General features: G+C 31.4%; 2 protein-coding genes across 2 annotated transcripts; one reads left to right on the top strand and one right to left on the bottom strand.

Moving 5' to 3' along the window:
* Positions 1–3,890: 3,890 nt before the first annotated feature.
* On the bottom strand, positions 3,891–8,128 carry LOC117683290 (MAM domain-containing glycosylphosphatidylinositol anchor protein 1-like). Its single transcript, XM_034452453.2, has 6 exons — positions 7,553–8,128; positions 6,547–6,601; positions 6,301–6,386; positions 5,245–5,371; positions 4,234–4,412; positions 3,891–4,138 (listed from the first exon to the last, which is right to left on the bottom strand). Exons 1-6 carry the CDS (start codon positions 7,847–7,849, stop codon positions 4,052–4,054), a joined length of 831 nt encoding a protein of 276 aa, XP_034308344.2. The 5' UTR covers positions 7,850–8,128; the 3' UTR covers positions 3,891–4,051.
* A 10,356-nt stretch (positions 8,129–18,484) lies between these two features.
* Positions 18,485–19,099, top strand: LOC117685925 (uncharacterized). The gene has a single exon (XM_034460513.2). The coding sequence runs from the start codon at positions 18,485–18,487 to the stop codon at positions 19,097–19,099; it is 615 nt and encodes a 204-aa protein (XP_034316404.2).
* Positions 19,100–23,595: the final 4,496 nt, after the last annotated feature.

The raw sequence follows: 23,595 nt of genomic DNA, 5'->3' as shown, positions 1-23,595 counted from the left end.
GATAGTGTTTTTGTATCGAGAATTTAAGGCATGTGTACAATGATGAATAATTTATAAGTCGATGATGACGACTATGAAACCAATTTGAAATATGACGCTAGGTATCTCCTCCCTACACGATAGATTTGAATACTTGATACACGTACCAACATGTTCGGGACGAGTTCATGGTTAAATTCTAATCTTGAAATCAATGTCACACTAGAGCTGGCTTACCAAACCCAGAAACTGTAACCACAATCTTATGATCATTTGTTAAGTTCTCCATTTCATTGAACTGAAAAGTTACGGGATGAAATCTTTTCACAACACTGAGAAAGCAGCCAACAGAAGAGTACAATATATATGCAGTCATTTAATATGATACGGAATACGTATACGATATCTGCTTATTGCATAATATACTGCCAAAGTATGTATGGAGGAAGATACACGTACCAACATGTTCGGGACGAGTTCATGGTTAAATTCTAATCTTGAAATCAATGTCACACTAGAGCTGGCTTACCAAACCCAGAAACTGTAACCACAATCTTATGATTATTTGTTAAGTTCTCCATTTCATTGAACTGAAAAGTTACGGGATGAAATCTTTTCACAACACTGAGAAAGCAGCCAACAGAAAAGTACAATATATATGCAGTCATTTAATATGATACGGAATACGTATACGATATCTGCTTATTGCATAATATACTGCCAAAACCTTTACACAGTATTCAGTCGTTTTCTAGTCTATGCTGACCCCCTTCATATATATATATATATACTCATATATATACTTCATATATATATATATATATATATATATATATATATATATATATATATATATATATATATATATATATATATATATATATATATATATATATATATATTAAAGATAGATATATATATATATTTATATATATTTGTCATTTACTTTAATAAATTTTGTTTACTGTATGCTTCACATCCAAAACCTTATGAGCAGTTGTCTTGGCTTCAAATACATATAACATAAGAACATAAATTGATATATGGAGGAAGATACATCAGTTACAAAAACCATCTTCTAATTTGCCAAATTTCTAAACTCAAATCGGTATAATTAAGATGATGGTATTATTTAGGTAAATATCAATTGCCGTCTCTAAAGCTTTTGATGGATCACCATATCGTGATCAAAATCTTCTTTGTATGGGGTTAATGTCATGTTAAATCACCCAATTTTCTCGTTAAAGTCCACAGCAAATCAATTTATTTCTTGAATTCACGTTTTATCGGAAAATAAGAATAAAAGTTAAAAATTGAATCAATGAACATCTTTGCCGATCGGTCAAGGGACACTTGGAAGAGTGTACTGGTCTTTACTGCTATCTGTTATTCTGACTTTATTTTCTTGCTTGATGCAATGTTGTGCTTTAAAAGTTAACCTGGGTATTTAACTAGGATTTAATGCCACTTGGAACGTTTTTCATTTGTTGACTCTAGAATAGAAAACTTGGGTTTTATTAATTTTCGTTATGATTTCGGATATGAAAGTATTGATAACTGCAGGAAAAGTACGGGTTATGCAGATTATGTATTTTTTTGCAAAGTCACTGCCTTCATATCCCACATGACTACAAATATCACTGAAACCACATTATTCTCTTTTAAAAACTTTTTTCTGTTATCAACAACACAAGTTTTGGGAAAAAAGAATTTAACCTCGGTTAATAAATGAAATATCCTTAAGATCTGGAATCGTTGGCATGTCGTGGCCACGTTCTGTTCCGTGAATAAGGAGTCCCAGCCTCGAATAAGGAGACAATACGTCCCGGAGACGTCTATGGCGTTACAGTGAGTGTTATAAATACAGTTGGTGATGCACTCAACGCTTAGATAAAAAAAATTCGTAGATACATTGGAGATAATTTGAATTGCGTTTGGGGAACGTCTTCCGTATACTCAAAAATCTCTGTTTCGTTCTGTAAATTACAGAGAACACAAGTAACAGAATGACTTACCGTGTCATGATCAAAAGACTAACTAGGCGTTGGTTAAATTTTTGTAGATACTGACGATTAAAGGCATGTATGAAACATTTTAAAAATGTCGACTTTGTAATCAATCGCAAAATATGACGCTAGGTATTTTCTCGCTACACGATACATTTGAATACTTGATAAACGTGCTTCCAAATTCGTTGTACTTTGTCGTAGTTGCATTCCAATCTTGGTATCAATGTCACACCAAGAGTTCCCATACCAAATTAACTACATATATCTTTAATCACGGCATCATGATTTTTCAGCTATATGACCTGAAGAATAATTTCGGAATTGCGGTTTTGCAAAAATTAATATAAAATACTACATAAGGATGTTAAGCTTCATTTTCCAATAATTGGCCTCTTTAGCATGTATTTCACTACACATTGTTTTGAAACTGTTTTTATATCGATGATTTGAAGTTGTTATAATATAAAACGATGAAATAAGTATTACATTTACCAAAAACGCTCAAATTTTAAATTGACCACTCTTTAGATAGTTCAATTGATATTCGATCGCATATAATTTGAAAGCTTCATATCTGTATATTAAAATAATTGTATACGATTTTTACCTTCATCTAACCGTACTATCGTCGGTATGCTATCATAAGTACATGTGTTAATTCTCGTATAAAATTTGTTGCATTGTAATCATTGCTAAAAAAGAACTAAAGCAAATGTACATGGTACTTATTGACTTTAGCCTAATATTTTAAATTTTATTTTCATAACGCCGTGGCTACCCTTATATTTACTACATTAGTATTTAAATATACATGTAAAACAAATGATAAAACCGAAAATTAGCTTCTTTACCTACTTAAGATACAGTATTTTTAATGACTATAGAAAAGATAACAATTATATGAAGTATACTTTACCGTTAACACAAAAATCATCTGTTATTAGGCGTTTTCGTATATGCGTTGCGCCGTCACGACAAATGCACATGACTTTATATTTCTTTGATCGGACTAATTTAAGGTGGCTTACTACACTTGAAATATAGTTCCTCAAATCAACTCGATTACTCGATTATAAAAGAAGAAATCATTGATCAGATTTATATGTCAAATAGGGAAACAATTTCAATTTTGGATAAGAAATAATCTTTTCAAAAATTTAGTTCAGACAATATGAAGAAAGTCCCAGGAAGATTCAAACTCATGATCTGCAGTTCACAAATCCGATGGTTTAACCACTGAACTATGACAATAATCAATCAAGAAGATTGATACAAACAATTAATTAAAGCATTTGACCCACCATCTTGTGACGTAGTGTCTTAGTGTAAGTCTATGTTTTGTGGGGTACCTTAAGATTAAGGTGCAAATCTTTTAAAAACAAAATTGTAAGACATACAGATGAAAAGTAATCAAAATGATCAAAATAATGCGAATCTCTTTTTTAAGATTTGAAAAAATGTTAGATATTTTATAAGCATGGTTTTAAAGCGAGATTTTTTTTTCTAAAAATCAATATGTTCAAGGCTTTTCTTTAAGATTGCTTCGGTAACTATACAATACATATATATACAAATATTACGCAATCTTGTCAAAGTCTTAAATAAGGAAGTTAGAATTTTAAATTTTGATTAAAAATCTCATGTGTTCTGTTTGTCAAAGATTCAAATGTTCAATTGATTTTTATATTTTGATTATAAATAAATACTTAAAAACTTTTAGGGGAAAAATATCGAATAAATGAATAAATAAATGAATAAGTAAACAAGAATCCAATAACACTAATTTAGCAGCTTTGTTATTATACGTTCAATTTGTGTCCTCTCATGGTGTCTACCAAACAAAGCAATATGAAAAAAAAATCCTTTTCCAAAGTTTTATTTTGATAAGCTGTGCTGTGAATTCATTTTCTATGAAATAAATAAATAAATGACTTTAATTAACAGTAATCAAAGAGTTCAATCACGACTGTTTCGAAGTACAAATACATGTATAATACATTTTGTTAACAATAATTGACAATGTACTAGAATCTTGTGAGTATTTGTTTTAATTTCACTATTTGCTACGGACATGCAAATGGCCAAAGTTCAACGTAATCAATCGCAATGTCCCCGGTGTGGCTAGATCCTCTGGTAGCTTCTATGATAATCTAAAATGAGACAGGAAAAACAATATCAAGTTGAATAAAACCAGATGTATGCTATAGTTAACGTAAATGTTTTGTCGCTAAATTTAATTTCTTACTTTTGTTTGGGAGTCCAAAGGAAGGTTGACCCCAGACAGATGATGCCAGACGTCGCCTTGGTCACCAGACAATTTCCAGCGGTCTATGGCCGCGTTGTTCCCTTTCTGAGTTCTGATGGTGAGAGTGTTTATGGTGGCCCCATACATGTGGTAGTACATCGTAAGGCAGTAGGTCTTAACTAATAAAAACGGAAATGTGAATGACAATGACTGAAGATACTGCATATTTGATGTGTGATCTGTGACTTTAAATGGGATATGCTAAATGATGAATCATCAAACGAGACTTTGTAGTTTCTCCTTTGTAGTCCGCTAATGGATTGATGATTTTGTTGTTTAAACTCCTAAAGAGAATTGTTTTCAAACATGATGTTATTATATATAAAAGAATTAATAGAAATTTATTGCTGCTTAATTTATTTTTATCCATAACATGTGAAATTAATGGCTTTCGTTTTTTGATTACATTTCGTTACTTTTGTTGCAACAAATGACTTTTCTTCTTTGTATTCATAATTATAAACATGTATTGAAATCTGAAATTTATGAGACTCTCTCTAAATCCAGGGGCATTGATTCCATCAGTCTATTATAAATAAACAAACTATCTATCATGTGCATTAATTTTTTAAAGGAAATCTTCTAACTTTTAAAAAGATATAAAAACAGCTTACATTATTCCTATTCTTTCTTAATGTAACAAAAATGCACCCAGAGGAAAGGAACATTAACTTTTATTTGTAAAAACTTGACCTGAAAGATTGAAAGCCAAGGTTGCTATGGGCAACATTTTGTTGAAATTGCACTCGCACAAGACCTTCAGCAAACCGACACAGACAGAAAAATTGTGATCGTGTAGCTAAAATCAGTTTCATTCTACGCTATACACTGATAGCAAATAAAAAATGTCCAACATAAGTTTAAAGAACAACTTAATGTGAATAAATGATAGTAATATAATCAAAAATAGTATGAATATTTTAAATACATTATAGCAATATTTCGATGTACCTTGAAATGCACTTGAACTCTCCAGTATTGCTCTGTCTCCAACGGCTCCAGAGGATGTTTCAATGTATTTGTAGTACAATCCACGGTGCGCTGCGGTAGGGCCCGTGCTCGAGGATGTTGTCGAACCCTATCAAAAACAAAGGTTGTCTGTTTATTCTAAGTTTGATTGCAAACGTCTACATTTTTAAAAAAGGTAAAAAGCTGCTATTCAAAATTTTAAAATAGTTTTGGTTATAGGCCTTGTTTTATCAATATCCAGATTTTTTTTGTTAAAAGATAATATATCAAAATGTTCATATGTTTTGTGGTAAAATCTTGCAAAGGTTCCTATAATTTCCACAGTTTTTTGGTAATACAATTGTGCAAGCAAATCATTAACTGTTGGATATGTTTTGTTTTTTAATGTTGCAATTAATATAAAAGAACCTAATCTACTGGAATAAATATTTTATATAAATATTGACACACTGCATATTTTTCTGTCATGATCATATTATTCGATTTTCGTATCGAACACATGTCTTTAATAACTGGTGATGTATGACATGACTAGAAGTTTAATAACACACTGCTAAAAAAACACAGCTAAAAATAAGGTTGTGTTAAATGTTGAAAAATCGCGTAGGAAAAAAAAACTCTGTTACATTGTATCTTATACTAATATATCTTGATCTTTGATATAAAATGAATAATGTGTTATGGCTCTTGAGTCAAAAAGGTGACATCATAGCTAAGAGAGTGATTTTAACAATATTTTACATTACGCTTCGTGTATTTATTTTCAAACGAAATGTTAATCCTTTTGGTTCATTTCCTTCTCGATACATTAGTAACTGTATATTGGATACTCTATAATGACATTTGCTCTACTTTATGCTGTGTAAAAATAACAGTGTATATTCAATAGTGTATATTTACCATTTGAACCATAACATTTGAATCATATAAAAAGTTCAAACTTTTGCTATAAAAGTAATAATATAATTACTCTTAAAAGACTGTATCAGTCTAGTACATTCACAGGACTGTAGCCTCTTGTCTAATAAAAATACTTACAGATTTCCTGGTCCAGACAATGTTGGAAGAAGGACCCGCAGAGAGAAAACAAGTTGATTCTGGAACGCTCTCGAAATTGCATATATCTAAAAAAACAAAAAAAAACAAAAAAAAAACCAATAATGAAAATAAAGAGGACTAGATTAGTAACCGAGCTTGAGGAAAATCCATTAAGTATAAATTAATTTTGAAGTAAATATATGTTTGTTTTTAAAGAATGACCTCTAATTAATGTTTATGACTTACCGTGCTGAATACAAGACTCATTTTGTCTGTTAAAGAAATATCCATCCTGGCACTTCTGCAAAATAACACCATATAATATCAATTAAAAAAAACCCACTATTAATGATGCCATTGACACGACTACTGAAACGTTATTTTTATGTGTAATTGTGACTGAGCTTTTTTTCATTAACACTAAAGGGAATTAGTGTCCATTGTGACAGCATTTAAATATTTCTCCACACTATTAGAACAGGTGTACGTATACTTTTATAAAAAATGTGTATAAAAATAACTAAATGTAACCCCACCCCAAAACAATTTGAAAAAAAACCCTTCTCTGACGGCAAAATAAGCAAACCGGACTATAAAAATTATCAAACAGTTTTAAATCCCTGTTTCTTTACTATCTCTTTAAGATAATTACTTCGATAAAAAAGATGAGATAACCAATTTTTGGGGAAAAAATTCATTATTTTTTTTTTTTTAGAAATGTACCGCACAAAGATTTGGTTTGATTTGATAATAGTGTTTAATGCTTTCGAGAGTGCCGCTGTACACGTAACTGAAAATGAAATACAAATTGCTTCAAGGAATGTTTACTTTCCCGTCAAATAAATGCATTTAAAATTATTGCGCCGCTTATTTTACATAGCACATACAAAATAAAAAAAACATGAAATGGAAATTATGTTTATCAACATCGTTTTTAAATCTTTATTTATAATGATATAATGATTGACAAAATACAAGAAAACAAGTATCTCGATATTAATATTCGTTCTTATTTTTTTTTTAACATATTTCATTTTCAATTTCGTGATCGCCATTAGTTTGGTGCTTTTAAATTGAAACATTTAACTTATAGATATGTGTTGACTAATTTGATTAATAAATCCTATTCTCACAAGTTTGTAGACAATTTGACTTTTCCCAAGATATTAAATGATATAATAAATAATTTTAATTTTAACACTGAAATAAAATTTATGATGCCTAGTGACATTGCCCAAAATTTAGTTCTTACGATTTGATGGCGTTCACACAGGTCACCAGATCCACTGTCTGTATATATTGGGAGCCATCCTCTGATGGTTCGGCACTCGCCATTGCAAATGTCGAAAGCATTGCATCTTATGTCCTTCATACACCTTGGGACACATACGCCGAACAGCTCCGTCCTGGAAACGGCCGAGTAGTTAGATATCACCTGTATGGACTCAGAAGGCGGCATTTCTTGTGCAAACTCAAACTTGACACAGCTACGAGCGCAAAATGTTGTACCGACCCAAAGGGTAAGAAAAATCAAAACCCTGCAGAACATTTCAACTCGGTTTTTTCTCGCGAGTCGGACTAGGTTTTACTTTGTGATCTGGGGATTTTACTTACATTAAAGCAACTTTTTTTGTCTTATTTTCCGTCCACCCTTAACTGAAATGTATATTCAATTAACTCTTAAATTTTGTACAACTAAAATTAATATATAGTTCCTATTGAGAACAAACAGTCAGACATAGTGATAACTGGGCGGGATATTTAGGCTGTAGATTGATAATGAAAATTTTCGATACTTATCCAAGGAGTCGTTTCTCTACATTAGCAAGCATTAATTGGAAACTAGATAACAAAGCCTATGACATATTTACCTAAAGTTACTTAAAGTTCTACTTAATTCGCGTGTCGTGTATATCAAGGGTCTTTTGGGGGTCCAACATATGGGACATAATTCCATCTGATCATCTGATCCAGTACCCATGGGACAGTAGTCATGCTATCTTTGTATTAATAATACTTATTTTGGTCAGCTGATATAGACCTTTTTATTTTGTTTGTGGTGATATTGGGTGTCCTTTTTCAGGTAGTATAAAATATTAAAAAGATGAATACCATGTCAAGAACTACACGGTAACATTAAGACGACAAAGAATGCATAGTCCTGGGTTTTATAAAATCAGATTTTTCACGAAAGATCTCTACGTTGCTGAAATTACTGCTTTATGTTTTCTCTACGCAACTATATTTTGTTTTATTAATATACTATGAGAAAAAATAATAAATTGAATAATATATTTACGTAACATGAAGATAAACCAAATACAAAAATGGACAAGGCCACTCATATGCATTCTTTCGCTGCTTCAGAGACTTCAATGGTACACGCTTTATTTGTGTGTGTTTGTAAAAATTAAATTAAAATATGTTGTGAATTTTAATTAGCAACTGAAGCAGATTCCAAGGAATGTTAATTTTCCGGAAAAACAACAACAACGTCAAGATAATAGCCTGCTTGACAGAAGCCTAGGTTTTACAGTCATTGGCAAAATCAATATGAATACATTTAACTCCAAGGCATTTAACCGACTTTAACCAGGGCTGTATATTTTAGCTGAAACAACGTCAATTTTACACAAAAGGTCGTGGGGAAAATCCGATTTTGACAGTCTCTGAACAATGATGAGCTTATTTCAGAAAAAAAAAGATATTTTGAATATGACAGCTTGCTTTCATAAACAAATATAATTCGGTACAAAGTTTAAAACACAGTGAAGTCTGAATACATGTATATGTATATTGACTTTTATGAAAATGGTGTGAATTACTCAGAAATGAACAGGCGCTTTTGAAAGATTGTTAGACGTCTTTAAATCCTGACAACATCAATTTGTTTCAAGACTGTTGTCGAAAAAAAAATCCTTCTAGAACTTTGTAAGCATTTGGTATCAATCTGTCACGACAGCCGTCGTGACTGGTCAGTCAAACACAACAACAATTTACAATTTTTTCTATATAAAATAACAACCAAACAAATATACATAATATATACACATCATGTCTTCTTCACGGACATGTAGAACAGTAGAAGAAGCCATTCTGTGAGGAAACGGACGAGATGAGTAGAAATGGCATGGCGTGAGACAGTGGCAGAAGGTATTACCATGTCGATGAACTGCAAGAAACTGGATAATGACCTTACTAAATTAAACAAATAAACATATTTTGAGTTACATGCCATTGGTTAATATACCTTACATAAACATAGACTAAGTAACGCGGACTTAAATATAACATTATGGCAACAACAGCACATCATACAGCAGAACGAAATCACAGCGAATACGAACATTGCACAACGTTTAGAGTATCAAACTACTGAACAAAGAAAAATAAAACACGTCTTAACGATAAACAAAATACACCGTACTACACGGAAAATATACAAGTACCCCAAGCAACACGGCCAAAATAACTGTTCTACCTCGTAAAACCAGTATATCAAAAAGTAACAAAAAATAATTAATATAAACTACACAGTAATGTAAACAGATTAAGCCGTAGTTAAATTACGAGAGCATAAATTAGTTTAACTTACCCCAAGTAGAAGAAAGGGTTACTTAAAACCTTTGCTGCTCATACCTATCAGGAAGAAATTGTGGCCACTGTCTGCCAGGTCTGCAATGTGGCATTTTAAATGAGATAATCAAACAATAGAAAAGAAGTCACCAATACGTACTCTACCTGACACAGAGTCCAGAGAGGTACACTACGATTATATAAAAAAAACTAGTTACACAGGAACGTTTAAGAGGGTCTCTACAAGATACTAATATATAAAAAATATAATACCGGTATATACTGATTTGTGACACCATCAAATAGTATATCTACACGCATAATAAAAAAAATAATTTAGCGGAAACACTGCATGCATGATAAATCCTTTTTGTTTCGTTTTTCGGTATTTTTAAAAGTCGAAGGTTCAAATAATATCTATATTAAATAATGTATTTCCCGATGCGGTTAGAAAATGAGTCATAACCCCACATTTCTCCGGTCTTTATCTATAGATGAAAATATGACAATATACTGTTGAAATTTACACCCCGAGAAAACCATTGTCAACCGACGCGAAGCGGAGGTTGACAATGCTTTTCGAGGGGTGTCAATTTCAACAGTTACCCTCCCAAACAGGCACTATTTATTTTATTATACTGAATGTCTCATTTTTAAAGAAAATTTTACTGCTTTTACGTAGAAATGAAGTGAATTCTACGGCGAACCGTACGCGCATAGTTTTCGCGCATGAAACAATTTGTTGTGTTACCCGTTGTAAAGTGTGTTGCTAACGCTGAGGGTAATAGAACGGATTATCAACTGCGTCTAAACCAATCAAATTTCAGTATTTAACATGAAAGTATAATAATTTTAGTTGTACACGCTCAAAGGCCGGTAAAAGCATATTTTTACAAAATGAAAAACATTCAGCATGGTATTGTACCATATCGTTAAAAAGTACCGTACTGTAAAAAGTAATGTAACAGTATCGTACCGTTTCATCCGTAACGGTATTCAACCCTTGTACATTTCAGGGTGGTTTTAACTTCAAGTTTAACCTACGATTTAACATTTAAAAGTATGCTTATTCTGAGGAAATATGCTAACCTTCACAAAAAAGGTGTAATTTTTGTCAAAATGGCAAACAGCTGCATTTCAAATTTCTACCTTGAACGTTTTATGATGCGGAAAAGAGTTGGGAAACAATTGTAATTCGGTCTAGCAAAATTTTAAACCATAAATGTAAAGAATTCTGAGCTTGTAGAAATGTGCTAGCGTTCACGGAGTTTGCGTTAATGAGGTCAAAATAGTAATCAAATATAGCTGGCAGTCATATTTTTTCTTCTTAAATTTGAAGCCCTTTTAAATATGACAACCTGACAACTTAAATTGAAACTAATAGAAAAAAATCCTCACTACCTTCCCTAACTGAAAAAAATACCCTGTTTTGTCTTCTTCTTTTCTTTTTTTCTGTCTTTTAATTTGTTAATTAAACCTTCTTCTCTGTTCATGATTTTATTATTTTCTCCCTCTCCTGAAAATCGAAAAGATGGAAGTTATTTCTGTAAACTCTATGGGCTGATTTCTTCGATATGCCGTGTAGATATAAGTTTACGCATACAATGTAAGTGCGTGAAATGCGACCACATTCTTACAAAGTTCTAAAGGAATGCATGTTTATCGACAACAGTCGTGAAAATAGCTGATGCTGTCAAGCTTGATAGACGTCTAACAGCCTCCTAAAAGCGGCTGTTTATTTCTGAGTCTTTAGATTTTACTGTGTTTTAAACTTTGGGCCGAATTCGATTTTTTTTGTCTCTGTCTCAGACGGAGAGCTACAGGCCTGCAGCTACTTAAGTCTTATATACCCAAAATTCATAGATGTACTTCAGAAATTCTGTACAAATACGCATGAGAAATTTTAACTTTGGTTCGTATTAACTGGAAAATGACGCGCTTCCTTTACTTGGGACATGTAATAACGAATGATGAAATAATTTTTGAGTCTCCTATAAATTTACGATTTGGGATAGTTCAGTGTTCCAATAAATGAAAATTAGGAAGGAGAAGACGAGTACTAAATTTCATCGTGCAGATCATACTGCACTATTCCATCCAACGCAGCAATTGAAACCAGCGAGTGCGACTTGCGTTACTTTTTATCTACCGGTTTTAATTAAAGTTATTAATCTTAGAACATATATCGTCTATTTACCCAAATGGACCCAAATGAACCCAAATAGTTTTAACGACTCCTTTTTTGTGATTGATAATTCGTTTATTCGTTTTAAATAATCTTAAACCGAGTCGTTTCCAGGCCCATTTAGCAGATAAAAATACAAGTGTTTTAAATTTGGGATGGGGAGGGTAGGAGACATGTATTGAAAACGCAATACTCTCAGAATGCCTGTTCGTATATGGAGTGTAAAGTGTAGCAGAACAGATAGACAGATGATCGTTTATATTATATTTATTTCGAGGTTCAAAATGATAGAAAAAAGTTACAAATCAAAATTACTGAATTCAAGTTACAACATATACAACTGGTAACTATAACATAACATCGTTGCGTTGTTTTATATACAAAAAACGTTTCTGTTATATGGTACTTTAAATATGCAAATTAGATCCAACGGTTTTAATATATGAAAGTATATGTAATATTTGACTGCAAAAACACAAAGAAGTAAACAAAACTTGAAATCAAAATAATGACTTACATGTAAATGAATTGATTATTAAATTGCAAAGAAACATATGATCCAACTGAACGTTTATTATTTGATAAAAAATTAAAGAAATACTAACCAAGTCAAAAAACCAATGAAATATCAGATAAATCTTTACTAAGCCAACTCACTCCAAATGCGCATAAGAACAAATGGTTATTTGAAATTTATAATGTTTACTTTACAAACCAAATAATAAAAATGAGTAAAAATAAATCAAAAGCTCGTATAAGATAAGTTTGGTTACTCTGTTACTTTCTAAGGACATGCACACGGCAACAACTTGATGGAATCAATTGCAATGTCCCCTTCATAGTTAGCCCCCTTTGTTACTTCAATAATGATCTAAAAAATGATGAAAAACAAAGATCTGAAACAGCGATTCACTCAATATAAAGAATATTTCTCTACAAGTGAACAAGTTTGAAACACTATCTTTACTTTTGTTTGGGAGTCCAAAGAAAGGTTGACACCAGACAAATGATGCCAGGCATCTCCTTGGTTACCCGACAATTTCCAGCGGTCTATGGCGGTGTTGTTCCCTCTCTGAGTTCTGATGGTGAGAGTGTTAATGTAACTTCCGTACACGTGGTAATACATCCTAAGGCAGTAGGTAATATCTGGAATAAGTCCAAGGAGAAATTATTTAATTTTTAACAAACACAAGAAGACGTTTAGAGATGAATTTCATGCATGGAATCGAAAACGTGTGGTTAAGGTATCTCACCCGTCGCGTTTTTAGTTCATTGCGCACACGTTCATAATATCTAAAATAAGTTTGATGATTGTAATCTAATCAGTACAGAAAGATTGGCTTTTTCATTATTACACAACATTCCGAAAGAAAATTCAATCAAAATCAATAAAAAAGGGTTTTTTGTGTGGAAGTATTTAAGAGAAAAATGGCACAATCAAGTGATTTTAAAAAATTTCAATATAATTTTCATTTGATTTACTTGTTTTAACATTTATTAGGTTTGAAACACAATTCGTAGGTCCTGTTTAATATTTAAAAGTTAAATCTAGAAAGTTTGATAGTGATGTTCAGTATAAACTAATTCAAACATTAGGAACAAATCTGGATTTATTAAAGTCCATTTTTGAAAAAAGTACTTTTGAAAGCATTTATATAAAAATCGACATTATTGACCTCCATGTATTATCATATCAAAATATTACCGAATGCAAATCTAGACAAACTACTTTAATTTTAGAAAGTTCTTGATTTCCAAAAAGTTTTTTTTTTTTTTTCAATTATTCATATTGTAGTCATTGATATAGCCATCTTGCTACATTAAAAATACTGACAACAATGTCAATCGGGATGAAATTGCATTTTACGTGCAAAATAGGTGAAATCAACTGCGCCATACCTGAGAGCCATATACACTGTACAATGAACATTATAATTATTATCATTGTTTTGGTATTTTTGAAGTATGTTTTGTCTACTGATTTCAATGATATTCTTCTCGGGAAATTCTTGATACAAATTGTGGTGGGGGTACCTGAATTGTATATCATGTTTCTACATTTGACAAATCTATAATGTCAAAGAAATTGAATCATAGAAATTTTTCAGCTGATATCTTTTGTACTCCTTTTATTGAAGCCATTTTTTGTTTGAGTAAGTATTGGTTGTTTGTTTGTTTGGGTTTTTTTTTTTTGGTTTTTTTTTTTTGGGGGGGGGGGGGGTGGTTTTTTATTGTTTTTTTAAAACAATTTTGTGCATTTTATACATGCAAATGATAATCTTTGTTTCTTTTTTTTTTAATTTTTTTTTATTTTGACATTTTCAATTCACAATTGCATATAAACATGTCATTGGTATAATAGCAAGTGAAATTACAGTTTCAAAAAAAAAAAATTCTCATTAGCTAGTGTCTTATATATATATATAGCAATATATATGCATAGAAATATACAATTAGTGAAAGTTATAGGGGAGAAAGTTCAGAACGAGAGACTGATAGTATTATGTACAGAAACATTGTATTGGAGCACTTAGATAAGTAAAATTGTCAATCTATTGACATACATAAATTTATCAAAGTCGATTTTTCATTGAAAATTTCATCAGTCAGAGGAGATCACAAATCTGTTTAAAGTGTTTTTCATACTGAGTGAAATTACAATTTTTTAAAAGTAAATATTTTTCAATAAGTAATCAATTGGTTATTATGGTAAACAATACACTCATATCCAGTTTGGGTACCATTTTGTATTTACAGGCAAAAATAAACTGTTTCACAACAAGTGTCAATAAGTTATGAACTTTGTAAATATTATTGTTGTTAAATTTACCGAATAATACACCTATCTTATCAAAAACTATTGGAAAATTAAACTTTGATAAAAACATTTCTTCAACTGCACACCATATCTCTTTAACATTAGGACAATAATAAAAAAGGTGCTCAATGGTTTCGACTTCTACCTTACAAAATGTACAAAGCTCATTGTCCTTTAGTTTTAATTTCGTTAAAAAGTAGTTTGTTGCAATTATTCTGTGTAATATTTGAAATTGTAACCAGTGATATTTAGATTCCTTTGTAGTTTTAAAAGGAAGCTCGAAAATTTTACCCCAATCCGAGTCACTAAATCTATAACCTTCTTCATGCCATTTATAAACTGCTTTGATTGTTTCTTTCTTTTTACTTATTAAAATATTATACATATCTTTACAACCTTTGTTTGCTTTCTTGAAAATTGCAATTGTATTTGGTATATGTGCTTGTATTTTAATTCTTGCCTCTTTGATATTGTAAGTACCAATTCTATCCAACACAGCCTTTTTAAGTCCAGCATATTCTAAAAAGTTTGTATTTACATGTAAATTATTAAGGGATTCAAGACTTATGAAAATGCCTTCTGGATCAAAAAGATCGATTATAAATATGAAGCCTGCATTAAAATAGCTTTTTAGGAAAGCTGAATTACTACCAATTCTAATATGTGGGTTATACCATATGTGTTCACTGTGAATGTTTTCATTTTTAAGGGCTGAAATGTCTATTATTTTCTGCCAGCTATAAAATACTTCTTTCCAAAAACAGTTATGCATTATATTACCAAGTCTGGACAGAAAGTCTGTTCCTCTTAGCCATAAATTGTTCACTGTTGTAGTTAGACTTGTCTCTAACAAATTAACCCATATAGATTTTGAGTGAGTTAGTCTCCTTATCCAGCTTGACTTCAAGGCCAGAGTAAAGTCATTATAATCTACCATTTAAAGACCGCCAGATCTATAGTCTTGTATAATAGTTTGTTTATTTACTTTGTGTATTTTTCTTCCCCAAAGATAAAGGTATAATTCTCTCTCAAAGTTTTCTAAGAAGTCTTTACTTGGATTTGGTAATGTAAGTATCAAATGATTCATTTTTGGAATTATAAGGGATTTTATGACAGTTAATCTTCCTAATATTGTTAATTTACGTAGGTTCCACTGCTTTATTAGTTTGTTTATATTGTCTAGTTTTACATTGTAATTTAAGTTTATCATATCATCTAAGTTTATCGAAAATTTTATCCCTAGCAAGTCAAAGTTTGTATTGTTCCAATCAAGTTTCCATCTCGAGTGATGAAAAGTTTCTTTTGAGAATTTTTAACTTCCTATCCACACCATCTTTGTCTTAGAAAAGTTTATATTTAGTCCTGATATATCCGCAAAAAATCTAGTTCTCTAAGAATACCGTCTAATGTTTCTGGTGATCCATTTGTAAATAAAGAGGTGTCATCTGCATATTGTGAAATTTTGTATTCAGTATCACCTATTTTTATACCTTTAATGTCTTTATTATTTCTAATTATTGCTCCTAATATTTCTGCACAGAGCAAGAATAAGTAGGGTGATATTGGGTCACCCTGTCTGCACCCTCTTTGAGGGTAAAAATATTCTGATATTATTCCGTTTTGAAAATTACATGTTTTTATGCCATGATAAAAGGTTTGTATCCAATCTTTTATTGAATTTCCAAAATTAAATAGGTCAAGTGTATGAAAAACAAATTCCCATGATATAGAACTGAAGGCTTTTTCAAAGTCAATTAACATAAGTAAACCTGGAATATTGTTTCTTTCAGTATAGTTCATTAGATCATATACTAATCTGATATTTTCACCTATGAATCTACCTTTCAGGAATCCAGTTTGATCTCTGCTAATTAATTTGTCCATATATAACTTTAACCTATTTGCAATACAGCCTGATGCAATTTTATAAATAACATTTAAAAGGCATATTGGTCTCCAATTTTTTAGATACTGTTTAGATTTACCACTTTTTGGAATGCAGGTTATTATACCCAATTTGTTAGGCTCTGAAAAATGCTTAACTTGTTTAGAAAAGTTAATAGCTCGTGTAATAAATGACCCCAGGTCATGCCAGAAGAATTTGAAGAATTCACAAGTAAAACCATCAGGACCTGGGCTTTTTTAATTTTTCATATTTTTGAGAAAGGATAAAACTTCATTTTTTGTTATGGGCCCTTCAAGACTAATTGACTCATTTTCACTTAATTTTGGCAAGTTACAAGCATATAGTTTGTCATTAATTTCACTTAAATCTACATATTGCTCCCTTTTTTGGTATAAATTCTGATAAAAGCATTTTGTTTCATTTAATATATCAAATTGATCATATAGAATAGATCCATCATTTTTAACAAGTTTTGGTATTTGCTTATTGATATAATTCCTAGATTCTAGTGTAAGGAAATATTTAGTAGGTTTTTCTCCTTCATCAATCCACTTTACTTTTGATCGTACACATTGGCCTTGAAACTTTTTTTTCTTATATTTTCTAGCTCTTTCTATTTAATACTATACTCATTTATATTCTGATCTGTTAAATTAAGCTCTAAGTTAAGTATGTCCTTTTCCAATCGTTTTCCTTTTTTATTTATTTGTTTTTTCTTAAATGCTGCAAAAGATATTGATTTACCTCTAATTTCTGTGAGCAGGATATCAAGGAAGTTTTATCCTTATGGTTTTTATATGCGCATGCTCGATATGTAAGGGTGGACAAAATTCGGTGAGGGAAATTTTCTGCCAAAAATCTGATTTAACAGATATGTAATTCTAAGTGAACTGAAAAAGAAAGATATAATGAGTGTGTAAATGGACTTTATGGTAGAGTTCTGTGAAAATTTAAAGGACTGAGTGGAAAAAAAGCAAACAAACCAATACCGGTGAGTGAACACTACTTAAACGGCGCTACTGTGTCCGTACCTTACTGTTGTCACACTAACTGTAAATATTTAAAAAATCAATGGCTAGTACAAACTCTAAGAAAAGGCCCCTTAAAGTATCAGAAACAGAATCAGAAATGGAAAACGCTAATGAATCTAATGATTCAAATGTTCTGGAGGGATTTCAAATGCGTGAAATAATGCAAGGTATAAATAGTATACAAAGCACCCTCGCAGGTTTCATGCTCCGATTAGACACCCAGGGACGTCACATGGACGAAATAACAACGGAATTAAGGGGTAAGCATGGGGTACATGAACGTTAGGAACATGTTTAAGAACAGGGTAACGACACACTTTACACAATCACAGAATCCAAACACGCACAAGAAAAGATGTCAAGAGAGGTTAGACTGCTTAGGGACTATATAGTCAAACTTGAATTTCGAATAAACTCTCAAGAAAAGCAAATTTCAGAACTGCAAACTAGAGCTTTGGAAAATAACATTATTATTAGCGCTCTTGAGGAAAAATTCACAGAAAGTAGAACTCCAGAAAATTTAGCAAAGGTCATTAGAAACTTTTTCATCCATGAAATGGGGATAGAAGAAGATAGTGTAGACGCCTTACAAATCAATGCGTTGTACAGAATGGGGGAGAAAGACAAAAACAGGAAGTATCGCTAATAAAATAAATAAAGACACCGTCATGAGCAAAATCAAAACATTAAAAGATAAAAAATCGCCGATCAGAGTTGCCAGTCATCAGCCGGAACAAATTCGAGAAACGCGGAAGAAACTCTTCGAAATTCAAAAGAAATACCAAGCAAAGAATATAGATACAAAGTTGAAAGGGGACAAACTCGTCTTCACTGGGAGCGGCAGTGTCTATAAGGAAAAGATAGGAACCCCTACAGCGGAAGAAGTCATTTCAGGAGATTCCGTTAACATTCCAGTGTGTTCAGGTAATCAGGTTGAGGACAATGGAAACCGGTTCTCGTCCCACGCCATAACGGTGGATTCCTATCGAAAGGTCAGAGAGTCTGTTATTGAAATTCTGAGATTGCCGAATGTGGTCAGTGCCAGTCACAACGTACTTGCATACCGTTTTACAAGTAAAGACGGAACTATACATGAAGGCTCGGACGATGACGGTGAATATGGGGCGGGTCGCGCGCTACTCAGTACTTTTGATGAACACGGAATACAGAACGCCCTTGTGGTTGTTTCTCGTTGGTACGGTTCAAAGATAGGACCGAGGAGATTTAGACACATTAAGGAAGCTGGGATTAGTGCATTAAAGAAACTCCCCGGCTCAGGTTGATCAAAAAGTGAGACCCCGTAGTGTGTTCAGGTTTATCCTTAAGTGACCATATCCACTGTAAAATATACTGTATTTAACAAACATACTGCATGTTACACAAAACTCAAACATGGCATTTTGATGTCTAATTAATATTTGAAACATAAACAAAAAACACCAGCAATAATTTCCCCCTTATTTCTGGATTTTTTAATATAAAAGTAATTAGTTTAGTTTGTTATTTCGGATAGACACAACCATTCAATTAAGTCACAAAAATAATCTGAGCCAATATTACCTTTTCTTCTCTTCTGTTGTGCACTGTTTATTAATTTATTTATTTTTATGTCTTACGGAACTTTTTTTGTCATATAATTCCGGAATATTTAGTTCCACTTTGTTTTAATATAATTCCGGAATATCTAGTTCTACATTAATGTGTCGTAATTATGTTTCGTTTCTTATTTCCGGTGTTGTAACTCATGGCTCAGCTGTAAACAAAAATGTATGTTATATGTGTCAATGGATTATTTCATGTTACCATTTACACAGGGAAATTTTGAAGGTAAAGTTTTTATTATGAAACAAAGCTCCATTTATGCAGAATCAAGATTATGACTGTATTACAATATATTCTAACGTTAACGTATTTTTTATAGAGACTATAATTATATGTATGAAACATAAGAGATAGGGCTTTACCTCTTGAATTTCTCAGAACCGCATCCATATATTTTTCATTAAAGAATACAATGATATTTAGTATTTTTGAAAACATTTTTCTTGTGCCCCCCCCCCCCACCCTCCCCCTACCCTACTAGTATGATTTCATAACATAATGATATGACATCATGCGTTTTAAATACTTTTGTTTATCCGACTTTTTGTATATACGTTTATGCTCCTTCCTTCTCTATCAAAACAATGTCTGCACAATTATGTTGGAGCACAATGTCCACCGTGTATGAATTTGATAATGGATAGTTCCTTTCAATTAAGAGTACTTACTGTCAATTGTCAAGGCCTTGGGGACCCAAATAAAAGAAGAGATGTTTTTAAGATATTAAAAACTAAAAATTATAATGTTTACTTTATTCAAGATACTCACTTTATTCAAGAAGATGAAAACCTAATACAAACACAATGGGGATACAAAGCTTTTTTTAGCTCGTACAAATCTAATTCAAGAGGGGTTGCTATTCTTTTTAACAACAATTGTGAGATAACAATTCATGAACAATACAGAGATGATAACGGAAACTACTTGATTTTAGATGTTATTGTAGTGAATTTACACTTTCTGCTTATAAATATATATGGTCCAAACTCTGACAAACCAGAATTTTATTCTCAACTACTGAATACCCTCCAAGATATTTACTCTTCTCAATACATTATATTAGGTGGTGATTTTAATTTGATTTTAAACAAAGAATTAGATTCAGTGAATTACCTACATCATAATAACCCTAAATCTATACAAGAAGTTAATAATCTAATGAATACATTAAACTTAAAAGATGTCTTTAGGTAGAATTACCCAGATTCTAGAATGTTTACTTGGAGAAGAAGAAACCCCATTAAACAAGCTAGGCTTGATTTTGTTTTAATATCAGAATCATTGCTACCCAAGATATTATCAGTCAAGTCGGAAAACAGTTACCGGTCTGACCATTCACCTGTCATATTATCTTGTAAAACTAGTGATTTTAAAAAAGGCAAAGGTTTTTGGAAATTCAATAATTCTTTATTAACAGATAAGGAATATGTTTCTTTAATTAAGGAAGAAATTAACAAAGTGAAGCTTCAGTATGCATGCCCCATATATGAGAGAGAAAGCGTTACAAATATAGACGATGAGCTTATCCAATTTACAATTAATGATCAAACCTTCCTTGATATCCTGCTCACAGAAATTAGAGGTAAATCAATATCTTTTGCAGCATTTAAGAAAAAACAAATAAATAAAAAAGAAAAACGATTGGAAAAGGACATACTTAACTTAGAGCTTAATTTAACAGATCAGAATATAAATGAGTATAGTATTAAAAAGAAAGAGCTAGAAAATATAAGAAAAAAAAAGTTTCAAGGCCAATGTGTACGATCAAAAGTAAAGTGGATTGATGAAGGAGAAAAACCTACTAAATATTTCCTTACACTAGAATCTAGGAATTATATCAATAAGCAAATACCAAAACTTGTTAAAAATGATGGATCTATTCTATATGATCAATTTGATATATTAAATGAAACAAAATGCTTTTATCAGAATTTATACCAAAAAGAGAGCAATATGTAGATTTAAGTGAAATTAATGACAAACTGAATGCTTGTAACTTGCCAAAATTAAGTGAAAATGAGTCAATTAGTCTTGAAGGGCCCATAACAAAAAATGAAGTTTTATCCTAATCTTTGTTTCCATATTCAGTAATATAATTGATATTTGAAATTATCAGTTTGAATATTTAAAAACAACATTTGATGAAATTTGGTGGAATAAACAGGCAAAAAAAGTCAAATGTCAAATGGGCGAAAATTGTAGTTTAATGAGTCTTAGCACTAATATTCCTTCTTCACTCATTATTTAAAAACTCATTTTTGATAAAAAAAAAATAAAAATAAATAAATAATAATCTTATTGAATTAAATCCAAAAACGTAAAATAATGACGATGCACCCGAAATTTTGATGAAACTTTCCAGAATCGCCCTTTGACCAGATATGAAAGTAGGATAACCTTCTTCTCTTGATGTTTCAATTTATTTGTAGTATGATTCAGTCACAGCAGAGGAAGGACCTGTGTTGAAGGATGGTGTAGAATTCTAAAATTAAAATTTTGACTATGAAATTCGTCTGAAAGTTTTCGAAACTCATATATTCAAATTCTCATATATTCCGAGGTGTGACAATACATTTAAATGCATTAAAAGAAGCCTTCTTTTTTGAACATCATATCCTAGGATCTAAGATGCATCGAATAATGCATAATGATGCATCCTATATCCTAGGATATGATGTCTAAAAAAGGCTTCTTTTATGCACCCTTAATATGTTAGGTCTTAAAAAAATTGTTAAAAGGAATATAAATCATTTTTTAAAGAGACAGAAAATCACTGTGGCCTTGATGTAATGATTTTGAGAAGATTTTTTATAAATTTTCCCTACAAACGTCTATATTTAACTCATATTGGATCCCCAGTATTGGTGCAGGGGACACAGTTTTAAGAAGAAATTTACAGGATTGTTTTGCTTGCATATTAATATCAAATTCTTGCACTGTAGTTCTGCGATGATCGCTACCTTTATAACTAGCATAAATCATTTTATTGTTTATATAAACATTTTTCTTTTAACTTGATTTAACTCTTGAGCCAAAGCCGTTTATAAATGACGGTGACGTCATATCATGACGTCATATTGACTGTTCGCTTTTCATACGATGGCATAATGGAAAACTTAACACTGCGATTAAAGAGGCATGTTTACAATGCTTTAGAAAGGCGTTTTTAATGAACAACCAAAATTTAAGTGTCATTCGTTGAGTTATATGCGAATTAAAGAGCTCACAATTCTTTACTATATTGCTTTGTTTACATTTTGAATTTTGAAGTGAAAATTCCAGTTATAGACTTATATATGTGTTAAACGTTAGGAACTGTTTATTCATGCTTAAAATGAATAAGAATATAGACAAATCAGCTGTGATTTATTTTACTTGTATGTTGAACCTATGTAAACAAAAACACGGCACGAGCCTTGTTTACATTACAAAGAATTGTAGTGGGGCACACAATGCGATTTTCCGATTTGATTTTCAATTAACTTGCTCAGGTAAGATAATTGGAGTCGATTGTTAAGGTGGTAACACGATACGAAATACAATCGATTTTTAATTGATTAAACCTATTCATAATTAATACTTTACGGGAGAAAGGCATTGTGACTTCAGACTTTAAATCGACTTTGAGACTTTGCTTTGGACTTTCGACTTTGGTGGTCACACGGTGAGATTAATGTCAACAGCAAATCGGATGAGAAAATAAAAATTGGATGGAAAACCGGATGCAAGTTCGCATCGTGACGGTGACCGCACATTTACTCATCTGTGTATGCACTATTTTCTATTGAGGCACAAAATAGGTCAAAGAGAAGATATGTATTAGAAAAAAATCCTTTTTGAGAAAAGATGAAATTGATATGGGACGTTAATATCGACAAGTAATCTTTAAAATCAACTTGCAGTATACATTATTTTAAAACTATAGTGATTAAATTCTACCCATAAAAATGAGTATAGTCATCAGCAATTACAAAATATATCAATATATCGTCTGTTTACCCAAATGAACACAAAAGAACCAAAATAATTTTAACGACTTTTTTTAAATTGATAATTGGTTTCGTCTTTTTAGAAATCTTAAACCGAGTCCTTTTTTCAGACCCATTTAGCACATGAAAATACAAATGTTTTAAATTTGTGATGCTGGTAGAAGACTTGTATTCCTTATGCAATACTC

The sequence above is a fragment of the Magallana gigas genome, chromosome 4 (genome assembly GCF_963853765.1).
Source record: "Magallana gigas chromosome 4, xbMagGiga1.1, whole genome shotgun sequence".
NCBI lineage: Eukaryota > Metazoa > Mollusca > Bivalvia > Ostreida > Ostreidae > Magallana > Magallana gigas.
The sequence above is the reverse complement of the archived record's forward strand: the minus strand, read 5'-3'. Positions and strand labels throughout refer to the sequence as shown.

Excerpts from the sequence above, each read along its gene's own strand:
- LOC117683290 (XM_034452453.2), bottom strand. The coding sequence starts at position 7,849 with ATGTTCTGCAGGGTTTTGATTTTTCTTACCCTTTGGGTCGGTACAACA. Across the intron at positions 6,387-6,546 it reads TGAGTCTTGTATTCAGCACG|ATATATGCAATTTCGAGAGC; the intron begins GTAAGTCATAAA and ends TTGTTTTTTTAG. Across the intron at positions 4,413-5,244 it reads GAGTTCAAGTGCATTTCAAG|TTAAGACCTACTGCCTTACG; the intron begins GTACATCGAAAT and ends CGTTTTTATTAG.
- LOC117685925 (XM_034460513.2), top strand. The coding sequence starts at position 18,485 with ATGAGCAAAATCAAAACATTAAAAGATAAAAAATCGCCGATCAGAGTT.